Source organism: Mesoplodon mirus (assembly GCF_964341445.2).
Source record: "Mesoplodon mirus genome assembly, chromosome: 3".
Taxonomy (NCBI): domain Eukaryota; kingdom Metazoa; phylum Chordata; class Mammalia; order Artiodactyla; family Ziphiidae; genus Mesoplodon; species Mesoplodon mirus.
In genome coordinates this window covers 160,100,546-160,128,518 of record NC_138978.1, presented here as the reverse complement: position 1 = coordinate 160,128,518, position 27,973 = coordinate 160,100,546, and the positions used below count along the sequence as shown (strand labels likewise).

Sequence of the window (27,973 nt, the reverse complement as noted above, 5' to 3'; positions counted from 1 at the left end):
GCCACAGCAATCAGAGAAGAAAAGGAAATAAAAGGAATCCAAATTGGAAAAGAAGAAGTAAAGCTGTCACTGTTTGCAGATGACATGATACTATACATAGAGAATCCTAAAGATGCTACCAGAAAACTACTAGAGCTAATCAATGAATTTGGTAAAGTAGCAGGATACAAAATTAATGTACAGAAATCTCTGGCATTCCTGTACACTAATGATGAAAAATCTGAAAATGAAATCAAGAAAACACTCCCATTTACCATTGCAACAAAAAGAATAAAATATCTAGGAATAAACCTACCTAAGGAGACAAAAGACCTGTATGCAGAAAATTATAAGACACTGATGAAAGAAATTAAAGACGATACAAATAGATGGAGAGATATACCATGCTCCTGGATTGGAAGAATCAATATTGTGAAAATGACTCTACTACCCAAAGCAATCTACAGATTCAATGCAATCCCTATCAAACTACCACTGGCATTTTTCACAGAACTAGAACAAAAAATTTCAAAATTTGTTTGGAAAAACAAAAGACCCCGAATAGCCAAAGCAATCTTGAGAACGAAAAACGGAGCTGGAGGAATCAGGCTCCCTGACTTCAGACTATACTACAAAGCTACAGTAATTAAGACAGTGTGGTACTGGCATAAAAACAGAAAGATAGATCAGTGGATCAGGATAGAAAGCCCAGAGATAAACCCATGCACATATGGCCAACTTATCTTTGATAAAGGAGGCAGGAATGTACAGTGGAGAAAGGACAGCCTCTTCAATAAGTGGTGCTGGGAAAACTGGACAGGGACATGTAAAAGTTTGAGATTAGATCATTCCCTAACACCATACACAAAAATAAGCTCAAAATGGATTAAAGACTTAAATGTAAGGCCAGAAACTATCAAACTCTTAGAGGAAAACATAGGTAGAACACTCTATGACATAAATCACAGCAAGATCCTTTTGGACCCACCTCCTAGAGAAATGGAAATAAAAACACAGATAAACAAATGGGACCTAATGAAACTTCAAAGCTTTTGCACAGCAAAGGAAACCATAAACAAGACCAAAAGACAACCCTCAGAATGGGAGAAAATATTTGCAAATGAAGCAACTGACAAAGGATTAATCTCCAAAATTTATAAACAGCTCATGCAGCTCAATAGCAAAAAAACAAACAACCCAATCCAAAAATGGGCAGAAGACTTAAATAGGCATTTCTCCAAAGAAGATATACAGACTGCCAACAAACACATGAAAGAATGCTCAACATCATTAATCATTAGAGAAATGCAAATCAAAACTACAATGAGGTATCATCTCACACCAGTCAGAATGGCCATCATCAAGAAATCTAGAAACAATAAATGCTGGAGAGGGTGTGGAGAAAAGGGAACACTCTTGCACTGCTGGTGGGAATGTGAATTGGTACAGCCACTATGGAGAACGGTATGGAGGTTCCTTAAAAAACTACAAATAGAACTACCATATGACCCAGCAATCCCACTACTGGGCATATACCCTGAGAAAACCATAATTCAAAAAGAGACATGTACCAAAATGTTCATCGCAGCTCTATTCACAATAGCCCGGAGATGGAAACAACCTAAGTGTCCATCATCGGATGAATGGATAAAGAAGACGTGGCACATATATACAATGGAATATTACTCAGCCATAAAAAGAAATGAAACTGAGCTATTTGTAATGAGGTGGATAGACCTAGAGTCTGTCATACAGAGTGAAGTAAGTCAGAAAGAGAAAGACAAATACCGTATGCTAACACATATATACGGAATTTAAAAAAAAAAATGTCATGAAGAACCTAGGGGTAAAACGGGAATAAAGACACAGACCTACTTGAGAATGGACTTGAGGATATGGGGAGGGGGAAGGGTAAGCTGTGACAAAGCGAAAGAGAGGCATGGACATATATACACTACCAAACGTAAGGTAGATAGATAGTGGGAAGCAGCCGCAGAGCACAGGGAGATCAGCTCGGTGCTTTGTGACCGCCTGGAGGGGTGGGATGGGGAGGGTGGGAGGGAGGGAGACGCAGGAGGGAAGGGATGTGGGAACAGATGTATATGTATGACTGATTCACTTTGTTATAAAGCAGAAACTAATAAAAAAAAATTAAAAAAAAAAAAGAAAAAGACTCAACATATACTTACTTAGAAAATTAAAACTTGGTACTAAGCATCTTTAAGAAATAGGTTTCACTAATTTTAAGCTTCTTGAGAGCAATGAGCAACTTGAGAGCAATGCAACAATTGAAATCTTTTAGATAACTGAGTGTTTAAAGCTTTGAATTCTAAAATCTTTTCATTTTAATGAAAATCTGCATGCAACCCACTACAATCATCTCAACTTTCCAATACAGTAGAAATTTTCTTGATTGTATTTTCATAATCCACTGAATTGTAGACACTTGAAGCAGTGATAGGTTATGTCTGTGATACTGAGGTATAAGAATGTTTTGGGGGGGGCTTCCCTGGTGGCGCAGTGGTTGAGAGTCCGCCTGCCGATGCAGGGAACGCGGGTTCGTGCCCCGGTGCGGGAGGGTCCCACGTGCCGCGGAGCGGCTGGGCCCGTGAGCCACGGCCGCTGAGCCTGCGCATCCGGCGCGTCCGGAGCCTGTGCTTTGGCGACGGGAGAGGCCACAGCGGTGAGAGGCCCGCGTACCGCAAAAAAAAAAAAAAAAAAAAAAAAAAGAATGTTTTGGGACATGCCTAATTTGAGATACTATGTTCATTTAACAGATTGTTTTTGTTTCAAAGGTTAAGTTCTCCATAGATATAGTTGGATGCTGGCCTCCCAGTAGAACAATTCTAGCTTCCCTCTTCATTGCTTTTTAACTGTTTGATGTTCAGCACTCTTTCTCTTCTTTCTGCTTTTCTTTACAGTTCCTGTTTCCTATCAATCATTTAAGTGTCATCAAAAGAAAGAAAAATAAAATTGAGTATAACTTTTACCATTACTGTCAGCCAAAAGGGATACTCCTTTTTCAACATATTTACCAGTAGTCTCAGGAGTAATCTTTTGGGTTCTCTGCAGCACTTTGATTATTGCTTGATGCTAATGGGATGCATCATTAATACCAATATTTTTCAGCTTATATTTCAATTGTTAATATTTTTGTAAAGCTTAAAATTTCAGAAAACTCTTTCGAAGAATTTATGACACCAATTATTAAATTTTGAATTTTAAGATACTAGCAATGTCCTCCAAAGCAAAAGTTTCATTTAACATTTCAAAATCAAACCCATTCAGCATTTTTATACCTATTTAAGCAATTGGTTTTGATTTTGAGAGAACTACTCATACATTTTTTTCACTGTATAGCTAATTACTAGTTGCTCAAAGAGTAAAGGATCTTACATGCAGAAAATAAGTAGTTTCTCATACAATCCTAGTTTTGAAATTAAAGGTATATGTGATTTTTTAAATTATACCTTTATTAAGGTATAATTTACATCACAGACGCTCATTTTAAATGAACCATTCTATGAGGTTTCACAAATGTAAACACCCATTTAACTCAATCATAATAATCAAGATATAGAACATTCCCATCATACTGATAATAAGTTCCTTCATGCATCTTTGCAGTCAATCCTCCACACCCACTCCCAGAAAACCACTGATCTGCTTTCTGTCATAGATTTCCCTTTCTTGGAATATTTAAATGGAATTTTAAAATGGAATATGCTATGTACTCTCTTGTGTCTGGCTTTTTTCAGTCAACTATTTTGAGATCCATCATGTTATTTTGTGTATCAGCAATTTATTTCTTTATAGTGCAGAACATTATTTCATTATAGGATTTTCTACATACAAGCATGTCATCTGCAAGTACAGATAATTTTACTTTTCCCTTTCTGATCTGGATGACTTTTAATTCTTTTTCTTGCCCACTGCTCTGGCTAGAAACTCTAGTACAATTGAATACAAGAATGGACATACTTGTCTTGTTCCTGATCTTAGGCGGGGAAATATCCATTCTTTCATCAGTAAGTATGATGTTAATTATAGGTTTTTCATAGATGGTCTCAAACAGGTTGAGAAAGATCCATGCTATTCCAAGCTTTTTGAGAATTTTTGTGTGAAAGAGTGTTGAATTTTGTCAAATGATTTTTCTATAACAATTGAGATGATAATATGGCTTTATTGTGTATTACATTGATTTATTTTCATATGTTAAACCAACCTTGCATTCCTGGGATAAACTCCACTTGTCATAATGTATGATCCTTTTTATATGTTGCTAGACTCAGTTTGTGAAAGTATTACTGAGGATTTTGCATCTATATTTATACAGGATAGTTTATGTAGTATTCTTGTTATGTCTTTCTATAGTTTTAGTATCAGGGTGATTGATAGTGGCCTCATAGAATGAGTTGGGGAGGTGTTCCCTTCTCTTTTTATTTTCTGGAAGAGTTTGTAAAAAAAAAAAAATTGGTGTTAATTCTTCTTTAAATGTTTGATAGAATTCACCAGTGAAGATATCTGGTCCTTGGCTTTTCTTTGTGGATAGTTTTTAAATTTGTTAATTCAATCTCCCTACTTGCTATAGGCCCATTCAAATTTTCTGTTTCTGTTTGAGTCAGTTTTGGTAGATTGTGTCCATTTGATCTAGGTTATCTAATTTTTTGGCATATAATTGCTCATACTATTCCTTAATAATCCTTCTTATTTCTGTTCATATTTTCAACTTATTTGGGTAAATACCAACGGTTTGAATAAGTTTAGCTTTTAAGAAACTATCAAACCCTCTTCAAAAGAGGCTGTACTACTCTGTATTCCCATAAATAATGAGAGTTCCTTTTTTTTTTTTTTTTTTTTTTTTGCGGTACGCGGGTCTCTCACTGTTGTGGCCTCTCTCGTTGCGGAGCATAGGCTCCGGTCGCGCAGGCTCAGTGGCCATGGCTCACGGGCCTAGCCGCTCCGCAGCATGTGGGATCTTCCCGGACCAGGGCACAAACCCGTGTCCCCTGTATCGGCAGGCAGACTCTCAACCACTGCGCCACCAGGGAAGCCCGAGAGTTCCTATTGCTCCACATCCTTGTCAGCAATTGGTATTGTCAGGTTTTTGCTTTGTTTTGTTTATTTAGCCATTCTAATAGGGTACAATGAGATCTCATTTTAATTTGTAATTCCCTAATGACAAATGATGTTGAGCATCTTATTTTTAATTTATTGATTTTTTTTTTGGTTGTGTTGGGTCTTCATTGCTGCGTGTGGGCTTTCTCTAGTTGTGGTGAGCAGAGTCTACTCTTTGCTGTGGTGCGCAGGCTTCCCATGGTGGCTTCTCTTGCTGTGGAGCATGGGCTCTGGGCACACAAGCTTCAGTAGTTGTGGCACGCAGGCTCAGTATTTGTGGCTCACAGGCTCTAGAGCACAGGACCAGTAGTTGTGGCACACGGGCTTAGTTGCTCCATGGCATGTGGGATCTTCCTGGACGAGGGATTGAACCTGTGTACCCTGCATTTGCAGGCAGATTCTTAACCACTGTGCCACCAGGGAAGTCCCTCGAGCATCTTTTTATATGCTTATTTACCATTTACCATCTATATATTTTCTTTGTTAAGGTGTCTGTTTAAGTCCTTTTCCCATTTTTAATTGGGTTATTTGCTACTTATGAATGAATTTTAAGAGATCTATCTATATCTATATCTATCTATATATATATTAGATATGTCTCTTTTTTTTTGGCCACACCACATGCCATGCAGGATCTTAGTTCCTGATCAAGTATTAAACCTGTGCCCACTGCAGTGGAAGCGCAGAGTCCTAACCACTGGACTGCCAGGGAATTCCCCTAGACACAAATCTTTAATAAGATATGTGTTTTGCAAATATTTTCTCCAAATCTATGGCTAATTTTTCATTCCCTTAACAGTGTCTTTCACAGAGCAGAAGTTTTTCATTTTAATGAAGTCTAATTCATCATCTTTTTCTCTCATGGATCATACTTTTGGTGTTGTATATAAAAACTCATTACCAAACCCAAAGTCACATAGATTTTCTTCTGTTTTATTCTAGAAGTCTTAGTTTGTTTACATTTAGGTCTACGGATCACTGTGAGTTAATTTTTTGTGAAAGGTGTAAGGTCTGTGTCTAAGTTCATGTTTTTGCACAAGGACATTCAATTATTCTAACACCATTTGTTGAAAAGGATATCCTTTCTCTATTTAATTTCCTTTGTCAAAAATCAGTCAACTATATTTGTGTAGATCCATTTATGGACTCTATTCTGTTCCATTGATCTATATGTCTATTCCTTCAACAATACCCTGCTCCTCTGATTACTGTAGCTTTATAGTAAACCTTAAAATTGGGTAGTATGAGTACTCCCACTTTATTTTTCTTTGGTACTGTGTTGGCTATCTTACGCTATTGCCTTTCCATACAAATTTTAGAAGTAGGTGGTATCTACAAAATAGCTTGCTGGGATTTTCATTAGGATTGCATTGAATCTATAGATCAAGTTGAAAAGAATTGACATCTAAACAACATTGAGTCTTCCAGTCCATGAACATGGAATATCTCTTCATTTATTTACATTCCCTTTTCTTTTCTGTCATCATAGTTTTATAGTTTTTCACATATAGATCCTATACATATTTTGTTAGATTTATACCTAAATATTTCATTTTTTGGCTCTACTGTAAGTGGTATTTTTTAGAATTCTAAATTGTTCCTGGTATATAAGGAAGCAATTGACTTTTTAACTGAGGTTTATTGATTTACACTATTATATTAGTTTCAGGTGTACAACATGATTCAAAATTTTTATAGATTATACTTCACTTATAGTTATTATAAGATATTGGCTATATTCCCTGTGCTGTACAATATATCCTTGTAGCTTATTTATTTTTTACATAGTACTGTGTACTTCTTAATCCCCTACCCCTATCTTGTGTCTCCCCCTTTTCCTCTCCCCGCTGGTAACCACTAGTTTGTTCTCTGTATCTGTAGGTCTGTTTCTTTTTTGTTATAGTCACCAGTTTGTTTTATTTTTTATATTCCACACACAAGTGAATATAGACAGTATTTATTTTTCTCTGTCTGACTTGTTTCACTAAGCATAATACCCCTAGGTCCATCCATATTGTTGCAAATTGCAAAATTTCATTCTTTATATGGCTGAGTACTATTCCATTGAATCTATATGGACTTAGGTTGCTTACATATCTTGGCTATTATAAATAATGTTGCTATGAACATTGGGGTGGAAGAAATTGACTTTTGAATATTAACCTTGCATCCTGTGAACTTGTTATACTCATTTTTTGTTCCAGGCTTTTTTGTTATTGTGGTTGTTATTTAGGATTTTCTATGTAGACAGTCATGTCATCTGTAAAGAGTTTTATTTATTCCTTCCCAGCCTGTATACCTTTCATTTCTATTTCTTGTCCTATTGCACTAAGACTTCTAGTATGATTGTGAATAGAAGGGATTAGAGAAAATATTCTTGCCTTATTCCTAGAGGGAAAGCATACAGTTTCTCACCAGTGAGTATGATGTTAGCTGTAGAGTTTTTGTAATGTTCTTTTACAATAAGAGGAATTCTCCTCTAGATCTATTATTATTATTGCTTGATCTATCAACTATTGAAAAAGGGATGCTGAAGTCTCCAACTATAATAGTGGATTTGTCTATTTGTCCTTGCATTTCTATCAGTTTTTGCCTCACATACTTTGATTCTCTGTTGTTGGGTGCATACACACATTAAGGATTGTCATGTCTTCTTGGAAAATCAAACCATTTATCGTTATGCAATTCCTGATAATTTTACTGGTTCTGAAAGCCTACTTTGTCTGAAATTAATATAGCTACTCCAGCTTTTTAATGGTTGTGTTAGCTTGAAGTATCTTTCTCTAACCTTTTCCTTTGAACATTTATAAGCCTTTATGTTTAAAGTGGGTTTCTTGTAGATGACATATGGTTGAATCTTGTCTTTTTATCCGCTTTGACAATCGCTTATCTTTTGATTTATGTATTTAGATCATTCACATTTAAAGTAATTATTGAGGGACTTCCCTGGTGATCCAGTGGCTAAGACTCCGTGCTCCCAATGCCGGGGGCCTGGGTTCAATGCCAGGTCCAGGAACTAGGTCCCACATGCTGCAACTAAGAGGTCGCCTGATGCAACTAAAGACCCCACATGCCACAACTAAAAAGATCCCGCATGCCACAACTAGGATGCAGCCCAGCCAAATAAATAAAAATAAATATTAAAAAAAAATAGGGGCTTCCCTGGTGGCGCAGTGGTTGAGAGTCCGCCTGCCGATGCAGGGGATACGGGTTCGTGCCCCGGTCTGGGAAGATCCCACATGCCGTGGAGCGGCTGGGCCTGTGAGCCATGGCTGCTGAGCCTGCGCGTCCGGAGCCTGTGCTCCGCAACGGGAGAGGCCACAACAGTGAGAGGCCCGCATACCGCTAAAAAAAAATAAAATAAAATAAAATAAATAAAGTAATTATTGATATCGTTAAATTAATATCTACTACACTTGCAACAGTTTTCTATTTGTTGTACCTCCTTTTTGTCTCCTCTAGTTTTAGTTGAGCATTTAGTGATTCCATTTTATCTTCCCTCTTAACATATCAATTATTTTAAAAAGTTTTTTAAGTGTTTGCCCTATAGATGGCAATATACATTTTAAACTAAGTCCACCATCAAATAACACTATACTACTTCATGTATAGTACAGGTACCTTTTAACAGAGTACCCCCATTTCTCCCCTCCTATCCCTTATGATATTACTGTCACTTATTTTACCACCCAATACCATCATAACTACTATTACTTTAAACAGTTATCTTTTAGATTGATAGAGATCTATTGAGAATAAGAAAAAGAAAAGATTTTACCTTCATTTATTCCTCCTCCAAAGCTCTTCTTTTGTATAAGTAGATCTGAGTTTCTGACCTTTAATAATTTTTCTTCTCCCTGAAGAACTTCCATTAGCCTTTCTTGCAAGGCCAATCTATTGGTGACAAATTCCTTTGGTTTTTGTTAGTTTGCTCTTCTTCTTTTTTTTTTTTTTTTTTTTTTTTTTTGTCTAAGGAAGCTATTCGCCTTCACTTTTGAAGGATAATTTCACTAGACATAGAATTCTAGGATGGTGGTTTTCTTTCAACACTTTGAATATTTCACTCCACTATCATCTTGTTTACATGGTTTCTTATAAGGAGCCCATTGTATTTCTCATTCTTGTTCACCTATAGGTAGGGTTTCCTTACCCCCCAGGCTTCTTTCAAGATTTTTTCTTTATCTTTGGTTTTCTTCAGTTTAAATATAATATGCCTATTTATACAATTTGGGGGTATTTATCCTGCTTGGTGTTCTCTAAGCTTCCTGAATCTGTGGCTTGGTGTCTGCATTTAACTTGGAAAATTTTCACCATTATTAATTTAAATTTTTTTTCTGCTGCATTTCCCTTTTCTCTTCTGGTATTCCAATTACACATATGCTACATTCTTTGAAACTGTTCCACAGTTTTTGGATGTTTTGTTGTTTTTTCATTATTTTTTCTCTTTGCATTTCAGTTTGAGACAATGCAATTGACATATCTTCAAGCTTTCTGATTCTTTCCTCAGTTGTGTCCCATCTACTGGTGAGTCCTTCAAAGGTATTCTTCATTTCTATTTACAGTGTCTTTGATTTCTAGCATGATCTTTTAATTTGTTCTTACAGATTCCATCTTCTGCTTATATTATCCATCTGTTCTTGCAGGTTGTGTACTTTTTTTCCATTAAAGTCTTTAACATATTAATCATAGCTTTTTTTTTTTTTTTCTTTTTGGCTGTACTGCACGGCATGAGGGATCTTAGTTCCCTGACCAGGGATTGAACCTGTGCCCCCTGCAGTGGAAGCACACAGTCCTAACCACTGGACTGCCAGGGAAGTCCCAATCATAGCTATTTTAAATTTCCTGTTTGGTTAATCCCAAAATCATACTTGAGTCTGGTTCTGATGCTTGCTTTCCCTCTTCAGACTTAGTTTTTTCTTGCCTTTTAGCATATCTTATAATTTTTTGTTGAAACCCACGTATGATGTATTGGCTAATAGGAAGTGAAGTAGATAGGCTTTTAGTGTGAGGTTTTATATTAATCCAACCAGGAGGTAGCCTGTATTTCTTTGTTGTAGCTTTAGGTGGCAGAGGCTTCAAATTCCTGTAGTTTCCATATTTCTGTCTCCTCCTCTTCCTTTAAAACTACTCTTGGAAGAGTCTGTGTCTTACAGGTCTTTTAACTATAATCCAGTTATACTGGAATCCTGTTGGTGTGGTTTTAAATTTCGGCAGAGAGGAAGTGTTCTATATTCTTATGATTGATTTTCAGGCTTTTACTGAGTCTATATCACCAAACTGTGACCTTCACAAGTGTTTCTTAGTCCCCTCTTTCCCCAGACTTGAAGGCTAGATGGGGCTAGAGTCAGGGAAATGCCCTTCCTCTAGGTGGGAAAAAGCTCTGGTAAAGTCTTTTCCCCTGGAGAATAGATCTTCGTTATGGAGAATGCTCAGGGTATATTTCACAATGGTTACTTTTCCCTTCAACCTGCCACAGTCATAATGGGATTTTTCTTGGCTCTTCACCTGAGAACCTAGTGAGACTCCTGGAGGTAAAACCCCACAAAGGTATGAGGTCTCCCTAAGAACTGCAGCTCCCCAGGAGTTTCTCTCATACTCCGTTAACATTCAGCCTCCAGCAATCTATCAAAATTACCATTTAAGTCGTTTACAATTTATGGCTCTAGCGGATTCTGTTCAAGGTAAGCAAATCTTAGCTGTGACTCTTACCTTTCTCCAGATTTCAGGGTGGCAGTTTGTCCTGTGACCTCAGCTCTCTGATAGTTCCAAGAAAGTAATTTTCAAGTTTGTTCAGCTTTTTTCTTGTTGTAAGGATAGGAATGATAACTCACAAGCTCTTTGCATGTCAGAGCTGAATCTGGAAATCCTTGGTTCTATTTTATAGTTTTCATTTCTCTGTTGAGATTCTCTGTATAATTATTAACACTATGCTTTCCTTTAGTTCTCTGATATAGTTATAACAGCTGCTTTGAAGTCTTTGTCTGACAAATCTAACATCTGGCCCCACCCAAAATCAGATTCTATTAACTTCTTTTTTTCCTGAGGATAGATCTAAATTTCTGGTTTCTTTGCATATCTATTAATTTTGGGTTGAACACTGGAGATTTTGGATAATATATTCTGGTAACTCTGTATTATGTTCTTCTGAGGATTGTTAGTCTTGTATTTTAGCAGGCAGTTAACTTGCCTGGCCTCAAAATGCAAAATGTTTTCCTTGAGGTATGTAGCAGCTGACATCTCTGCTCAGTTCTCTCACCTTCCATGTTTCGCTCTTATACTTCCTTATTTAGCAGAGTTCCCAGATTTCTCTCCCCTGCCATTGCTAGCAAAGTTTAGTGGACAGCCAAGGATCTGAGCAGAGTTTATGCTCAAATTTTGGGTCTCACTGCTTTTGCAGCTCTCTCACTTTCAGACTATCCCAACTAAATTTCCAGCTGCTCTGCCAGCACTGTCCTTTGTCACCTTGAAACAGTAAGATGCCATTTTTTTTTGCTGCCTGGGCTATGAGAACTGGTGATGACCCTCAGACTAGAATGCCACAAGTTCCCATTTCTTACCCATTCCAAGGATAAACTTTTCTGGTTCCTGTTGCTTTTGGTCATTTCATAGTGCCTTAAAATATTTGGAGACTTTTAATATATTTTGCCAGATATTATAATTGTTACCTATGGAAGGGTTTAACCAATTAACTCACTCCACCACCCCTGGAATAAGATTCTCTGTGATTATAACTTTTAAGATGAGAGGACTCTGTGTTGCCCTATACCATTAGAATATAAAGTCTAGTGATGATAACTTGTATTAAAATTCAACTTTCATTAAATCTGGATTTCTAGATAAGTGGATTTCAAAAATCTTATCTATACTGATTCCCCAAAGTAATCCTAAGGTTTTGTTACACAGGAATCCCACTAACAATGAAACATCAAAAGTGGGTACTAGAATGAGATACTTAGTGATCTTTAAAAAGGGCAAACTTGGGGGGGCTTCCCTGGTGGCGCAGTGGTTGAGAGTCCGCCTGCCGATGCAGGGGACACGGGTTCTTGCCCCGGTCCGGGAAGATCCCACATGCCGCAGAGCGGCTGGGCCCGTGAGCCATGGCCGCGGAGCCTGCGCATCCGGAGCCTGTGCTCCGCAACGGGAGAGGCCACAACAGTGAGAGGTCCGCGTACCGCAAAAAAAAAAGAAAAAAAAGAAAAAAAAAAAAAAAGGGCAAACTTGGGGACTTCCCTGGTGGTGCAGTGGTTAAGACTCCACGCTACCAATGCAGGGGCCTGGGTTCAATCCCTGGTCAGGAAACTAGATCCCACATGCGCACCACAACTAAGAGTTCGCATGCTGCAACTAAGACCCGGCACAACCAAATAAATAAACAAATAAGTAATTTTTTTTTTTTTAAGGTCAAACTTGAGGGCTTCCCTGGTGGTGCAGTGGTTGAGAGTCTGCCTGCCGATGCCAGGGACACTGGTTCGTGCCCCGGTCCGGGAAGATCCCACATGCCACGGAGCAGCTGGGCCCGTGAGCCATGGCCGCTGAGCCTGCGCGTCCAGAGCCTGTGCTCCGCAATGGGAGAGGCCACAACAGTGAGAGGCCCGCGTACCACAATAAATAAATAAATAAATAAAAATAAAGAAAGGTCAAACTTGAAAGAAAATAGAAAAAGAAAATATTTAGGCTAATAATTAATTGTTAGACAAGTAAAATATGGCTCAGAATTCCTAAGGCAAAGAATGAGTAAAAGTGGAACACAAAGGAAGGAGCTTAACAACTTAGTATGAAATAGCCAAAAGTCCTTTGGCTCCAATCAAGATTTTCCATTAATTTTGGGGTCATAAGCAAGAATTCCTCTTTCCCCTCTATTTCAAACAAAGACAGAAATATATACTTTACTGCACAGTAATGTAAAAATATTTTAATACATTTTGAAATATTCTGGAGAAGGATGCCAGTTAAATCTGCATTATTTTATTTAACATCAAAAAAACTTAACTTATTTTGGTTAGAAAAGAAATTATGAGGCAGCCAAATTAGTCAACTCTCTCTCGACTTTTCATTTTATATGTGGATGACGTCTACTTACTCTTTTCTTATGCTTTGGCCAAAATTAAGAAGGTAAAGAAAAAAGGTAAGGAAAGGACTAGATTTATGAGATTTTTTTCATCAAAAAAACCCAAAACAATGATTTCAGTGAATTCAGCTAATATAAAAATAATTTTCCAATATTGGTAGTTGCACTTGTGTTTATTTATAAATTGGACATCTACTTTTTTTTTTTTTTTTTTTTTTGGTACGCAGGCCTCTCACCATTGTGGCCTCTCCCACTGCGGAGCACAGGCTCCGGATGCGCAGGCCAAGTGGCCATGGCTCACGGGCCTAGCCGCTCCATGGCATGTGGGATCCTCCTGGACCGGGACACGAACCCGTGTCCCCCGCATCAGCAGGTGGACTCTCAACCACTGTGCCACCAGGGAAGCCCTGGACATCTACTTTTATAATCTATTTCAATTAGGGTAACATATATGACAACTGATATGATAAAAGAATGACCATGCAATCTTTTTGTTTCTGTTTAAAATAGAACAAATTATTACCTGAGGCGTAAATCTTCCCACATTTTCAATAATCCACAGAGCATTACTATCTCATAGTACTTTTTCCAGCATTCAACAGCCTCTGCTGCAGATGGATCTTCTTTAATATTGCTCTGATACTCAATGAGCTCGATTCGCTTGTTTTTATACTTCTCCAAAGTATTTTTGAAACGTTGTGCAATAGGACCAGGTATTGTTCCATCTTGTATATCACACCACCTGAAAAGTATCAGTATAGTTACAATGTTTATCTTACATAATGTGATGAATGTTTTAACTATACTTACAAATTAAGTCTTTCTTCAATCAAGGCAGTATAATTCTCACAACTTTCTTCATCATCCCAGTCCCTCCAAAGAAAGTCATAAAAAAACCTATGATAAATCAAATTGAGATGACAGTGATCAAAATCAGCCAGTACATGTTTAGAATTAAAAAGACATTCTGATGTCAGAAATCTTTATATGAATCTTAATTGTTAAGAAAAATATTTCAAAATGATCTTTCAGTGAACAAATATTAAAGTAAAACTTTATACATTAGATGATCTGCATTCTATTTCAAGTTACTACAGATAAGATAATGTTTCTTAAAGTGGGATTGTAAAATTCATGTTCCACATTTCACAGATTGTGGCTATGATTTTGTTTACCAAAGAAATAATACTTGAGATATCATCATATTTTTATATTGGGGAAGCATTAGGAAAACAAAAACATGCCCCCAATATTCTGTATTATGCTTACGGATAGCTTCTCTCAAATTGTATCAACTTGTAAGAAGCAATCACAATGGGGATGATGACATCAGGTATTTGTAATGCCTTTAAATGTGAAAAATGAAATCTAATATATTTAAGATGCTTAAATATGAACAGAATTTAGTGGTTTTGTTTTTTGGATTTTGGGTTATTTTGGCTGCGCCATGCAGCTTTCCAGATCTTAGTTCCCCAACCAGGGACTGAACCTGGGCCCCGGGAAATGAAAGCACTGAGTCCTAACCATTGAACTGCCAGGGAATTCCCTAGACTTTAGCATTACTTATCTCTAGAACTGTTCAAAATTCAGTTTTTGTAAAATGCAAGATCAAAAAACAGCAAACTTACTGCCCATATATAATAATTCCACAAGAGAGAATGTTTTAAGTAAAAGTTACAAGTATGTTCATTAAAAATAGAAAAATTGAATTCAGCAGTGAGTAAAAGTTAAATAAAGTGCCTCTATGAACAAGACTTACATATTAAATTAACTTTTTGAATATGAGAACTTGAACTTTCAGAAGAAAAAACCTCTAATACCTTACAACTTCCAAGGCCAAAGCAATATCATGTAAATCAGAATCTTGTCCTTCAACAGGGTACACTTCCAAGAGAGGCACACTATGCTCTAGTTCTTCCAAAATCTCATCGACCAAATCCCTTGGAATATTTGCAATGTTAGAAGAAAAGGGCTCAGCAACAGAAACAGTAACTTTGAAACAAGATGATGAGCTTTGGCGTACTTTACAAGTTACCTAAGATAAATATTATAAAATTTGTAATTATAAATGAAAGTAAACCACAAGAATTCTTTCTCAAATATGATCTACTTATAAAATTTCTTCTTTTAAATTTTTATGACTTCTCTAACAATCAACATACATAAAAATAATAGATCAATATTGAATAAAATATAAACACAATTTTTCAAACTAATTCTTAAACAACATTAATTTTAACGTTCATGAGAGGAATTGCTTATCTCCCACATTACTCTAAATTTGAGTTGCCAGACTTTGGGATTTTATAAAACAGTAGTATTAAAAAAAGTTTTTGGACTAATTTTGCCATAAAAGTATGTTTTTAAAAATCCTACTATCGGGCTTCCCTGGTGGCGCAGTGGTTGAGAGTCCACCTGCCGATGCAGGGGACACGGGTTCGTGCCCCGGTCCGGGGAGATCCCACATGCCGTGGAGCGGCTGGGCCCATGAGCCACGGCCACTGAGCCTGCGAGTCCGGAGCCTGTGCTCCGCAACGGGAGAGGCCACAACAGTGAGAGGCCTGCATACTGAAAAAAATAAAAAATAATAATAATAAAATAAATTTTAAAAATTTAAAAAAAATCCTACTATCTATATTACATTATTTTTAAAAGAAAGGCTAATAGGGCCTCCCTGGTGGCGCAGTGGTTGAGAGTCCGCCTGCCGATGCAGGGGATGCGGGTTCGTGCCCCGGTCCGGGAGGATCCCATATGCCGCGGAGCGGCTGGGCCCGTGAGCCATGGCCGCTGAGCCTGCGCGTCCGGAGCCTGTGCTCCGCAACGGGAGAGGCCACAACAGTGAGAGGCCCACGTACCACAAAAAAAAAAAAAAAAAAAAAAAAGAAAGGCTAATAAAGTACCAAAAAAGTAGAATGGACATAATCAAAAAATGGAGTCCTAAAAAAAAAGGTAAAGTCCTTAGGTTGAATAAATTTAGATTCATAATCAGCACACTATATTGTGCTTACTTGTCTCATTTCACCACAACAGAGTGATAACCTCCAGCATGTCTGAAAATCAGTGCTTGAGAACCACTGAGTTGACAGTAGCTTTAAAAGTTAATAAATTATGCTAAGTATTAACACAAAATTTAAAATTACAGAAGTTGGTAAAAGGGTACAAACTTTCAGCTATAAGGTGAATAAGGTTTGAGGATCTAATATATAGCATAGTGACTATAGTTGATAACACTGTAGTATATATTTGAAATTTCCTAAGAGAGAACTTAAATGTTTTCACCAAATAAGGGGGGGGGTGTAAATATGTGAGGTGATGGATATGTTAATTAACTTAATGAAGGGAATCCTTTCACAATGTATATGGGTATATATATATATAAAATCATCATGTTATACACCCTATCCTACAATTTTGTTAGTTAAACCTCAATAAAACTGAAAAAAATACGCTTCCAATAATCAATTTTAAACATTTTCAAGGACATCTCCAATAAAATTGTTTATTTTTAAGTAGATTTTATTTACCTAATGCTACTTATAGCAGCTTTATTCATAACTGCCCAAACTTGGAAACAGCCAAGATGCCCTTCAGTAGATGAATGGATAAACTGTGGTACATCCAGGCAATGGAATATTATTCAGTGCTAAAAAGGAATGAGCCATCAAGCCATGAAAGGACATGGAGGAACCTTAAATGCATATTACTAAGTGAAAGAAACCAACCTGAAAAGGCTGTATACTATATGACATCCTTGAAAAGAGAATTTTTTTTTTTTTTTTTTTGCGTTACGCGGGCATCTCACTGTTGTGGCCTCTCCCGTTGCGGAGCACAGGCTCCGGACATGCAGGCTCAGCGGCCATGGCTCATGGGCCCAGCCGCTCTGTGGCATGTGGGATCCTCCCGGACCGGGGCACGAACCCGTGTCCGCTGCATTGGCAGGCAGACTCTCAACCACTGCGCCACCAGGGAAGGCCGAAAAGAGAACATTTTTTTCTACTCTTTTACTTAACTGATAGTGTGACTGGGTATAGAATTCTAGGTTAGGATATCACTTTTGTTGACAGTATACTTACATAGCCTTTTAAAGTTAAGAACTTACTTTTGAGAAGTCCAATGCTATTCTGCCTCTTGATCATTTATATGAACTTATTGTTTTTCTCTCTGTAATCCTGCTCAATCTTCTCTTTGACTGTCGTGTTCTCAAATTTCACTATGTGTTAGACAATCAGTGGGCCTTTTCAATGTAGAAATTCATGTCCTTTTGTTCTAGGAAACTTTCACAACTTGACAATTTTCTTTCCTCTGTCTTTGTTCTTGTTTTCTCCTCTTCCTATTTCTCTCTCTCTCTCCTTCTCCTCTTCTTTTCTTCCCTCCCTCCCTCCTTCCTTTTCTCTCTCTAGAACATTTAATTGGATGTTGGACCCAATCCCCTAACTACTCTCCTCTCTTTCCTTTCCATTTCTTAGTCCTTCGGCTCTACTTTATGGGAGATTTTACTCCACTTTATCTTCCAATGCTTCTAATCCTTCTATTCAGTTTTTCACTTGCTGTTGTATTTTTATTTTCCAAAAGCTCTCTTTCTTTCTTGGAATTTTCCCATCATACAGGATCCAGTTCTTGTTTCATGAATGCTTTAGCTTGTCTCTTCTTTCTGAGAATATTAATAGTTTTATATATATGTGTGTGTGTTTTTCTTCTCCCTGTCATCTGTTTCTTCCAAATGTCTTCTTTTCTGCTGTTTTAACCACTGTTTTGATATTAAAGTTTCCTCAAATGTCTGGTGACCCTTGGCTGTCTGCTCATATTTAAGAGTTGAGTACTATAAAGGTAATTGGAAGGTCTATGTGGAACAAGTCTACTATGGATCCACTGTAAGATGTTCTGCCCAGGTTCTTTCCATGGGAACTTCATATATCAGTATCTTTAGATCTTTTCTTTTGAACTGATCATATAAGAATCTTTCAACTCTAATTCCTAGAGAGATATGCCTTAGCTGCCTGTGTTCTAGAAGGAGAATCAGGGTAGAAGGCAGAGGATCCTAACATTCAGTACCAATGAAGTATCACAATCTTTTTTTCAGTGGGATACTCCCATTTTTAACCATGCTTCTCAAGCCACCTTCTTAAATCTGTAGGTTTATGTCTTTTGCCAAATTTGGGGAATTTCAGCCATTATTTCTTTGAATATTTTTTTCAGCCCAATCTTTTCTTCTAGGACTCTGAAGACATGAATTGTTATAGTCTAACATGGCCTTGAGGCTCCATTTTTTATTTGTTTATTTTTTGGTTTTGGGGTTTTTTTTCATCTATTTTCTCTCGGGTGTTCAGTTAGGTCATTTCTATTATTCTACCTTCAAGTTTACTGATTGTTTCCTCTGTCTTCATTCTGTTGTTGAGCACATCCACTGAGTTTTTAATTGCAGTTACTATATATTTTTTAGTTTTAGTTCTAAAACTTTGTTTTGGTTTTTCTTTACATCTTTCATTTCATTTTCTTTATATCTTTCATTTACTTACTTTCTATTTCTTTGCCAAGACCTATTTTTTCATTTCGCATGTGTTCATAATTGCTCATTGATGCATTCTTATGATGGCTGCTTTAAAATCCTTGTCAGATAATTCTAACATTTGTGTCATCTCAGTGTTGAGGTCTATTGGTTTATCTCATTCAAGTTGAGATCTTCCTGGGTCTTAGAAGTGATTGAGAGTGATGACAAGTAATTTTCTATTGAAACCTGGACATTTTGTGTATTACATTGAGTATTGATTTTATTTAAATCTTTTATTTTATCAGTCCTCTTCTGACACCAATCCGGCATGGAAAAGGGGCTTTGTTACTGCCAGATGGGGATGGAAGTCCAGATTCTCTGCTCAACCTCTGTTGACACTGGAGGGTGAGGGGGGTGTTCATTACCGTTATTCAGGGGTGGGAGTTCAGGTTCTCTATTAGGCCTCCACTGATACCACCCTGGCTGAGAGAGAGGAGAGCACCTCATTACTTCTCCCTATGTTGTCTCCACTAACATCATGGGGGTGGTAGTGAAAGTTCTGATTCTCCACTAGACCTTTTCTGACATCATCCTTCCAGGAAGTGGAAGGAGTCCCTTTACCAGTGGGGGTAGTAGTTTGGGCTTCCCATGTAGTCTACACTGACACCATGGGAGGCAGGGAAAGTTCCTTATCACCCAGCTCCCCATTTTCTTCCCACTAGATCTTCTCTAACACCACTCTGGGAGTGGGGTTAGTGTGCCTTGTTACAACTTGGCAAGGGTGGAAGTGTAGGTTCTTCACTTTGTCTTTTCTTACAAGATGGGAGTGAAGAGCAGCAGTTTTTTTTCTGTATTGTTTGGCTTTGACTAGAGAAAGCAGGCTTTTGAGGGGAATTTTTAATTTTTTTTCCTACACCTGTTGGTGTTTCCAGATTTCCAGCTCCTCTGGTACACAGTCTAGGATATATGAAGCAAAGCCCAGGGAACTCATCATCATGTCATTCCTTGTGTCACAAGGTCCCTAGACAATCTGCCTTCTCTCCAACTTTCAGAGTCTTATGTTTATTTATACATATAATCCAGGGTTTTTAGCTGTACTTGATAGGAAGAATAGGGAAAAGTTTGTCTACTCCATCTTCCTGGAAGGGAAGTCTCTGTTTCTTAAATAGCTTTCAAGCAATTCTTCTTGAATTCAAGCTCCATCTTCAACCCAATTCAAGTTCTAAGTACAGTCAATTCCTAAGCCTTTGGGGTTATGCAGTGTAAATCAAGTGGTTTTTTTTTTTTTTTTTTTTGGCTTTCCCTGCTGTAAACAGAATTCAACTTTCTTAGCTCTACTAAGTCAGCTGTGATTTATTTATATGTTTTACACCTTCTAAATTGCTATTGTCTACTTTTCTATCTCTTGTCCTTGGGTACCTTTTAAAAAATTCCTTTGCTATCATTTTGGTGGAGGACTCTGGGGACAATATTATAAGAGAAGATACTACAAGTTTTCAGACAGGAAAAAATATATCATCTGGACTTCCCTAGTGGCACAGTGATTAAGAGTCTGCCTGCCAATGCAGGGGACACAGGTTCGAGTGTTGGTCCAGGAAGATCCCACATGCCACAGAGCACCTAAGCCCGCGAGCCACAACTACTGAGCCCAAGCACCACAACTACTGAAGCCCGCAAGCCTAGAGCCTGTTGCTCCGCAACAAGAGAAGCCACTGCAATGAGAAGCCTGTGCACCATAACGAACAGTAGTCCCTTCTCGCTGCAACTCGAGAAAGCCCATGCGCAGCAACGAAGGCTCAACACAACCACAAAAATATATACATATATTTTATATCTATATCTATCTATCTATATATATATATATCATCAAAGAATCAGTGACACTGGATTCTCAACCAGCTACACTGGAAGTTTGAAGACAATGAAATAGAATTTTACAAATTCTGGGCATGAAATCAAACGTAGAATTTGTGTACCCAGTTAATCTGTCAAATAAACTTGAAGATCTGTAAAGATATTTTCAAGCACACAATATCACAAAAATTTTATCTACTTTGTGCCCTTACCCGTGAAGCTATTAGGATAAGATCCTTGGCCAAAATGAGAGAATAAACTAAGAAAAAAGGAATTGGGGGAAATAGGTTATTTACAAAAGAGAACGATGAAAGAAATTTCTAGGATGATGATGGAGGGAGATCCCAAAAGCTGTCCAGCAGGTCTAGAGATCACCAAGTTTTAATACAGGCTTTAAAACGAAGGGGCCTATTACTGGAGTTGGGAGTGTGTGGAAATAGCCACGATGCAAGCTGTGAATGTTGAGCACAGCTCTAAGTTACTATTTCCTCTTTACAACTATGATATAGCAGAATCAGGTAAATAACCAATTTCCAGAATCCACTGAGAATGCCCTTAAACATCTTCAAATTAAAGATTCTCTAAGCCTTCATCAAGGGATATAAACAAAATTTTAAAGCATGTTGTCCAAGAAAGCTTACTGATGGTGACTAGACATGCTTTTTTTACAAAATTTTTAAAAATCAACCAAAATTCTGTCATCAGAGATAATCACTGTTAACCTTTTGCTCTTTATCTTCCAGTTTTATTCCTATATACTTCGTTGGATCATACTGTATATTTAGTTTTGTGTCTTCTGTTTTACTTTATGTACACAATGAGCACGTTCCAAATCATTAAGAGTTTTTTTGTTATCATAAGTTTTATAACTACATGATATTCTATCTTATGAATATATTATCATTTATTTGACCCATATCCTATTATTAAACTTTTATGGTCTTCCCAATTTTTAATTTTATAAAAATGACTTGATTACCTTAAATACATAAATCTTTTTCTACATTTATGATTTCTATAGAATGAATTTCTAGAAATAAGATGAACATTTTAATTTTTATTTTTATTTATTTTTCTGTGCAGTGGGGTCTATTTATTTATTACTATTTTTATTTCTTCCAGGACTTTATTGAGAAATAACTGACTTACAACAAATAAACCGTTTTAAAGTTCTTAATATATTTTACCAAATTGCTTTCTACGGAGGTTATAAAAAAGTTTCCTTAATATTTGGCCCACTTTGTAACAAAGAAGGATATGGTAGATTTCCTTCCAATCAAATATTATATTTCCAAGTTTTTTTTCTTTGTTGTATGGATCTGTATTAGGCAGAATAATGGCCCTCAAATGGTCCCCTAATACTTAGAACCTGTGAATATATTACTTTACAAGGCAATAGGGACTTTGTAGATGTAATTATGGTTAAGGAATTGAGATGGGGAAGTTCTCTTGGATTACCCAGTTGGGCCCATTCTAATCATGAGTCTTTTAAAATGGAAGCACCTTTCTAGACTGTAGGGAACTGGAGAGATATTGTGAGAAGGACTTTGAAAATGGATAAAGGGGGCCACAAGTCATGGAATGCAGGTACCTTATAAAGGCTGGAAAAGACAGGGAAACAGATATTCCCCTAGAGCTTCCAGAAAGGAATGAGCCCTGTCTACTCCTTGATTTTAGCCCAATTAGTCCCATGTCAGATTTCTTTCCTATAGAACTGTAAAATAACAAATTTATATTAAGCCACTAAATTTGTGGTAATTTGTTGCAGCAGCAATAGAAAAACTAATATAGCATCTAAAGCTAAAGCCAGAGATTGAGGTCCATAGGAATAAATTATCGTGACTTCAGAACAAGGAGCATTATATAGCACTGTTGATATTTCAGTCCAAGTAAGACTAAAGAAGTAGAGGCAGACAAAACCACCAAATCTGAATTGTGCAGCACAATCTTAAGAGGTCCCAAGAACTAGTCTCAATGCCTTGTAATGCAAAGAATTAGAATCTGCCAATATGTTATTCTGCTTTTCTTCTGTTCTCGCTTTTCTTCCCACCTTTCTAATGTTTAAAGGATGTTAGCATTTCCTAGAGGATTTTAAAGCAATCTAATTATGTGTAATCTTGTTTGTTATTTTTGGAATAAGGAAGAGAGCAAATATATTGCATGTAAAATCTTAGAACTTGACAGAATTTTTGGATAACCTAATCCAGTGAGTTTCCATGTAACTTTAGGGATCTTGAAAAGTTTTATGGAATGTAGGGGCTATCATGTGATGTTGAGAGAGAAGCCAAGCAATTGCTATGATACCATCCCGCATTTCAATCAGAAATGTTCCACTTTAATATGTTGTATATGTGGGACTTCTTCATAAAACTTGACTGAAAAAACCCAAACTTATACTGTTAAAAAAATTTTTTAAGATACTATAGAGTCCACCTCCTCTTATTTTATCCACATGAAAAAAGCCCAAAGAAGTTATGAAAGTTCTAGGCAAAATCTGCTCAAAATCCGAAGTTGGTCAAACCTCAAAGAACCACTAAAAATAGAGTATTATTGGAAAATTAATCCCAACACTTTCATATTCTTTTGTAGCATCTATGACTGAAAATATGCCATCCTTTACTGTAAAAATACCACTAATTTATTCTTCCATATAACACAGAATTGAATTGTTTTCAGGCAGTGTGCAATGTAATGAGTTCCAAACACAAATTTTTCTTGTCACCAAAACCACAGATTTGAAATATCTATCTGAAACAGGGGTACCATTTGTGATTGTAAATATTGATTTCTATACAAGGATAATTAACCTTTAAGTGAATCGAATTTATGATGTCAAATATGCTACAGTATTTAACGTATAGACTTATAAAAGCAAAATTGTATCAGCTAAAGGTTTGGAAGTGGATGTATTATACTAAAAGGGCACTTTTCGAAGGAAAATATTTCAAATTTTACCAATAGTTTTCTGATCTATTTTTTTCTTTCCTAATGTAACTAAACCTCATAATTCAGATAAATGAAGATTAAAGAGAAATGATGGGGAAAAAAGACCCAAGTTAATTAAAGCCTAAGTTACTAAATTTTAAGAAATGCACTTTAGTTATTTTTATGTTATTTGAGCAATTGAAACTAGGCTAATAAATATTATGTAATACTACTAGATTTGATTTAATGACAACTGTTTATAGGTAAATGGGTGCTAATATCCCTCCTTACCTTCTTTTTACACTATTAATTTGCTTAGAAACTTAAAATAGAAGTAAACTTTTGTCAACCATTGTTTAAGTATCAAAGCCTCAAATTAATAAGGTTACATTTTGGTCTTAAAAAGAACTGATAATTTCACTCAAAGAACAAGGATCAGGTGAAAATTATTTACCTCAACCAGTATACCAACAAAAGAAATAGAAGCTTCTTCATATTTCACAAAGAATAACTCAGGATTAGTTTTCCAGACTCCAAGCCATTTGCCTTTCAACTTTAATTTTTCTGATAGGTATTTACTCATAGCATCATCAGCATCTTCTGCCTAGCAAAAGAAAAAACAGATACATATAAATATATGAAATTATAGATTTATATATTTTTTTACTGATTTCTATTTAAATATGAAACCAATATACACTTAAATAATGAAAAACCTGGGAAATAATAGATTTTTAACTGAATCTATATTTAATGGAAAATAGAAACATTAAAAAATTAAAATAGGGCTTCCCTGGTGGCGCAGTGGTTGAGAGTCCGCCTGCCAATGCAGGGGACACAGGTTCGGGCCCCGGTCCGGGAAGATCCCACATGCCGCGGAGTGGCTGGGCCCGTGAGCCATGGCCGCTGAGCCTGCGCATCCGGAGCCTGTGCTCCGCAATGGGAGAGGCCACGGCAGTGGGAGGCCCGCGTACTGCAAAAAATAAATAAATAAATAAATTAAATTAAATAAATTTAAAAGAGATCTATTCACTCAATAGAGTAATTCAGAGATGAGACATCTACTTATTATGTTTTAAGTAATTTGTTTTATTAATCCACTGAGCAAAAAATATACTGTAATTATACATATTAAAACATAGTTATTATCGTGTTAAAATACTTAGTAATGATTTTTTCTGAACTTTAAAGATGTATTGACTTTATTTAAAATTTATTCAGTACATAAAAATTTAAAATAGAAATCCACTCTATAAAACAAATGAGCGTATTAAGCATTCAATAAATATCTGCCCATTTGATTTTCTACATTTCAATTCAGTGACCTCAGGATGATAAATAATATAAACTATTATGAAACTCAGTCATTAGACCCTGACTGATCAATGACACTGTGATTTATATAAATGTTTTTCAATTGCCTTTAAGAGGTCTAGCCTTCTCCAACCCCGAATATCAAATATAAGTTGGTCATTAAATACCATTCTAGTTTTATGGTAACAGTATTTTAAAATTTTTTCTTCTGATTATAAAATATGGTTAACCTACAGAAAATCTGCAAAATACAGATAATATAAGGAAAACAAAAACCACCCCCTAATCCTGACAGCCAGAATAACCATTGTTGATATTTTGGTGCATTTCCTTCCAGTCTTTTTTCTATGCATATATTCATCCATACATATGAAGCCTATGTTTTGTCTTCTGATTTTTTTTCCTTAGCATTATAGCATAAGCATATCTATAGTTTCTGAAAACATAATTTTTACTGATGCATGATTTTTCATTACGTGAAGCCACCACAAGTTCTTTACAGCCCCCATAGTTGGAAATTTAGTTTCTAGTTTTTAAATTTTATAAACATCGGTGCAATGAAACCCTTGTAAACAAATTCTTCTGCTATAACTTAAAAAAAAAAAAAGGTTAGAAAAAACAATATTTGCTCTATTCAGTGTTACCAGGCATGTATCTTCTTTACAAAACCTCATTCCACATCCTAGACTGATGGCTGGGAACCACTCTTAAAGTGTAAACGTTTTGAGTTATTGTAGTGTAAAAGTCAAGGCTAAGTAATCTTATCCTTATGCTTGGGCACAGATTGTTAATGAAAACACTAAGATGCATACCTGGGCACTGATAACCTCTCAGAAAACCAGAAAACACTATGTGATCTGTTTGAAGGAAAATCGAATTGGAACTCCTTTAACAGGGCCTGGGAACCTCCAACAAGGTGGAAGCCCTGGAAGTGTGGAGTAAATTTACTTTTTGAAATGCAGGGTTTCTTTGTGCCCTCTGTACCCCCATCAGCATAGGAGGAAAACCCGAGTCCCTCGGTGCTGGATTCCCATCCGTTTTCTTCTCCTCCTCACCTTGCAGCCCTGCAGCACCTCGTCGCAATACAGCGCCACCTTCTCCTCCCGCCACATCCCCCTCATGGGGGACACGCAGACTGGGGGCAGTGGCTGCGCCTTCTTGTCATCCTCCTCCGGCACTGACAGAAGGGGCTCTTCTTCCTCCTCCTCAGGCCCCTGTCCCCGACCCTCGTCCTGAGAGCCCGGCAGGAGCTGGGGCCGCCTCTGGGCCGCCTCCCGGTCGGCTTTCCGCCTCACGGGGCGAGGGGAGGCCACCACTGACCGCACGGCAGACGCGGCGCTCTTCAGGGTCCCCGCCTCCACTGAGTCCCCGGTGAGCGCGGAGACAGCCTTCTTGCCTCGCCGGCCGGGGCTGACGGTCCGGACCGAGTCTTCAGGCACCGTGACTCTGGATCCCGACGCCATCTCCTCAGCACCCTGCGGGCCAGCGGCAGCCGTTAGTCGCTTTTCCCGCCCGGATCGCGCGGGCCAATGGGCGAGCAACGAGCGCGACGGCTCTAGGGGATCCGGCCTGGAGGGAGTTGGGGGATGGGGTGGTGGGCGCGGGTCCGGGTGTCGCGGGTGGTTCTGGGGCTTGGAGGTGGGTAGGGATACTGTGGGGCGCGACGGGGCGCGGGGGAAGGAAGGTTCTGGGCCAGCTGTTGGCGGGCGGGGGAGGGGCGCCACTAGATGATGCGGACTCCGCGGGCGCTGGCTCTAACCTCACCCTGCTCACCTCAGAACCATCCAGAGACAGAATTCTCTCCCCATGGAGGGTTTTCATGGGGTCCTCACACGTCTTCAGGGTGATTGTGCGTTACCCTCCAGGTCCTCATGACCTAACGAATGTAGGTGGTACCTAACCCTCTACACACGCGTGTCTGCACAAACACAGCCTGGAGGAAAATTTATTTTTATACTGGGTGGTGATGATAACTACAACTTTCTGGTTATTACTAGAGGAAACTCCAGTGTCAAATCCAACGACGTAGGTTTCCTCCAACATATTCACAGGGTTCCCAAAATAAATTTTCTTTTACATTTTAAGCAAGACACTTTCTGCCAAGAAGGATAGGTTAGTCTATTTTCATGCCCCTATTGTGTTGCTCAAAATTCTCACGTGAAAGATTATATTATGTAACTGTTAAACTGGACGCAAATTTCCAGCTGGGAGTAATGTGTGCAAACTATAACACTTTCACAATAAAAGTCTGCTCAAGATAATACTTTGGAGAACAGAGACCATTCGTTTCTGTGATTTTACTATTGAATGTACGTTGAGCCAACTGGAATAACTTTTGTTTACAGTCTAGCTGTGAAATACTGCATTGGGGCTGACAGCACCCACGGAGAGGAACACCCTTGGGGAAACACCTGCCTGCCTTCCCCCTGATCTGGAAGGACACTGTGTTAAATTTGGAGTTTATTTTGAGGAAAATATTAGTATTAATATCGTGTAACTATGGTTCAGGGAATAATTACAACATTCATCATGTTTAACGCTAAGTTTATTTCTTTTTTCAGAAGTCCTGGATTTTTTTTTAAAAATGATCCCACACTGTAGATTTTACTCACCAAAAGTAAAATCAGTTACACAAGCATCTCTTGAAAAAGTTTGTTTTTAATAAAATTTGGGTTTTTTATTCTTAGGTTCAGAATAATAGAGACCACTTGTCTTAGTCAGAAGTTCGAAAACAACAACAACCTCCCACCAAAAAAAGAGAAAGAAAACAAATATTTGTTAGGAACCTGCTATGTGCCAGGCAATGCATAAATGCCAAGTCACAGAAATAAAAGACAAAATTCTTATCCTCATAATCGTAGTGAAGGGTGCAGGTAGGTGAATAGATGATTGTGTTTGGTAAGGACCATGATAAAAATATATATACATATATAAGTATACACATATATATGTATATACAAATATATGTATATATATATTTTTTCCACATTGTGAGTAAAAGGGACTTTTCTTCCCAGAAGGGATACTTAAGCTGAATCTTGATTATGAAAGCAGTATCTGTTCCCTGAGCCAATTTTGCAGTACAGAAAAGCATAAGAAAGAAGAAAATTTAAATAACTTTTTCTTCTTATTGCAATGCCTGGCAATAACAGCTGTTAAATTTGGTAATATTTTATTTCAGTATTGTTTCCTATCATATTATTACAAAGTTTTGGTCCTATTAACTT

At 37.4% G+C, this 27,973-nt stretch overlaps 1 protein-coding gene across 1 annotated transcript in view; it reads right to left on the bottom strand.

Moving 5' to 3' along the window:
- Positions 1 to 26,331, bottom strand: part of SHCBP1L (SHC binding and spindle associated 1 like) — a 51,251-nt gene extending 24,920 nt beyond the window's left edge. Inside the window, exons 1-5 of the mRNA XM_082616316.1 lie at positions 25,802 to 26,331; positions 23,887 to 24,036; positions 14,986 to 15,200; positions 13,976 to 14,062; positions 13,689 to 13,907 (exon numbers count right to left, since the gene is read on the bottom strand). Of these exons, the coding sequence (XP_082472442.1) occupies positions 13,689 to 13,907; positions 13,976 to 14,062; positions 14,986 to 15,200; positions 23,887 to 24,036; positions 25,802 to 26,209 (1,079 nt within the window). The 5' untranslated portion in view covers positions 26,210 to 26,331. The remainder of the gene's footprint in view (positions 1 to 13,688; positions 13,908 to 13,975; positions 14,063 to 14,985; positions 15,201 to 23,886; positions 24,037 to 25,801) is intronic.
- Positions 26,332 to 27,973: the final 1,642 nt, after the last annotated feature.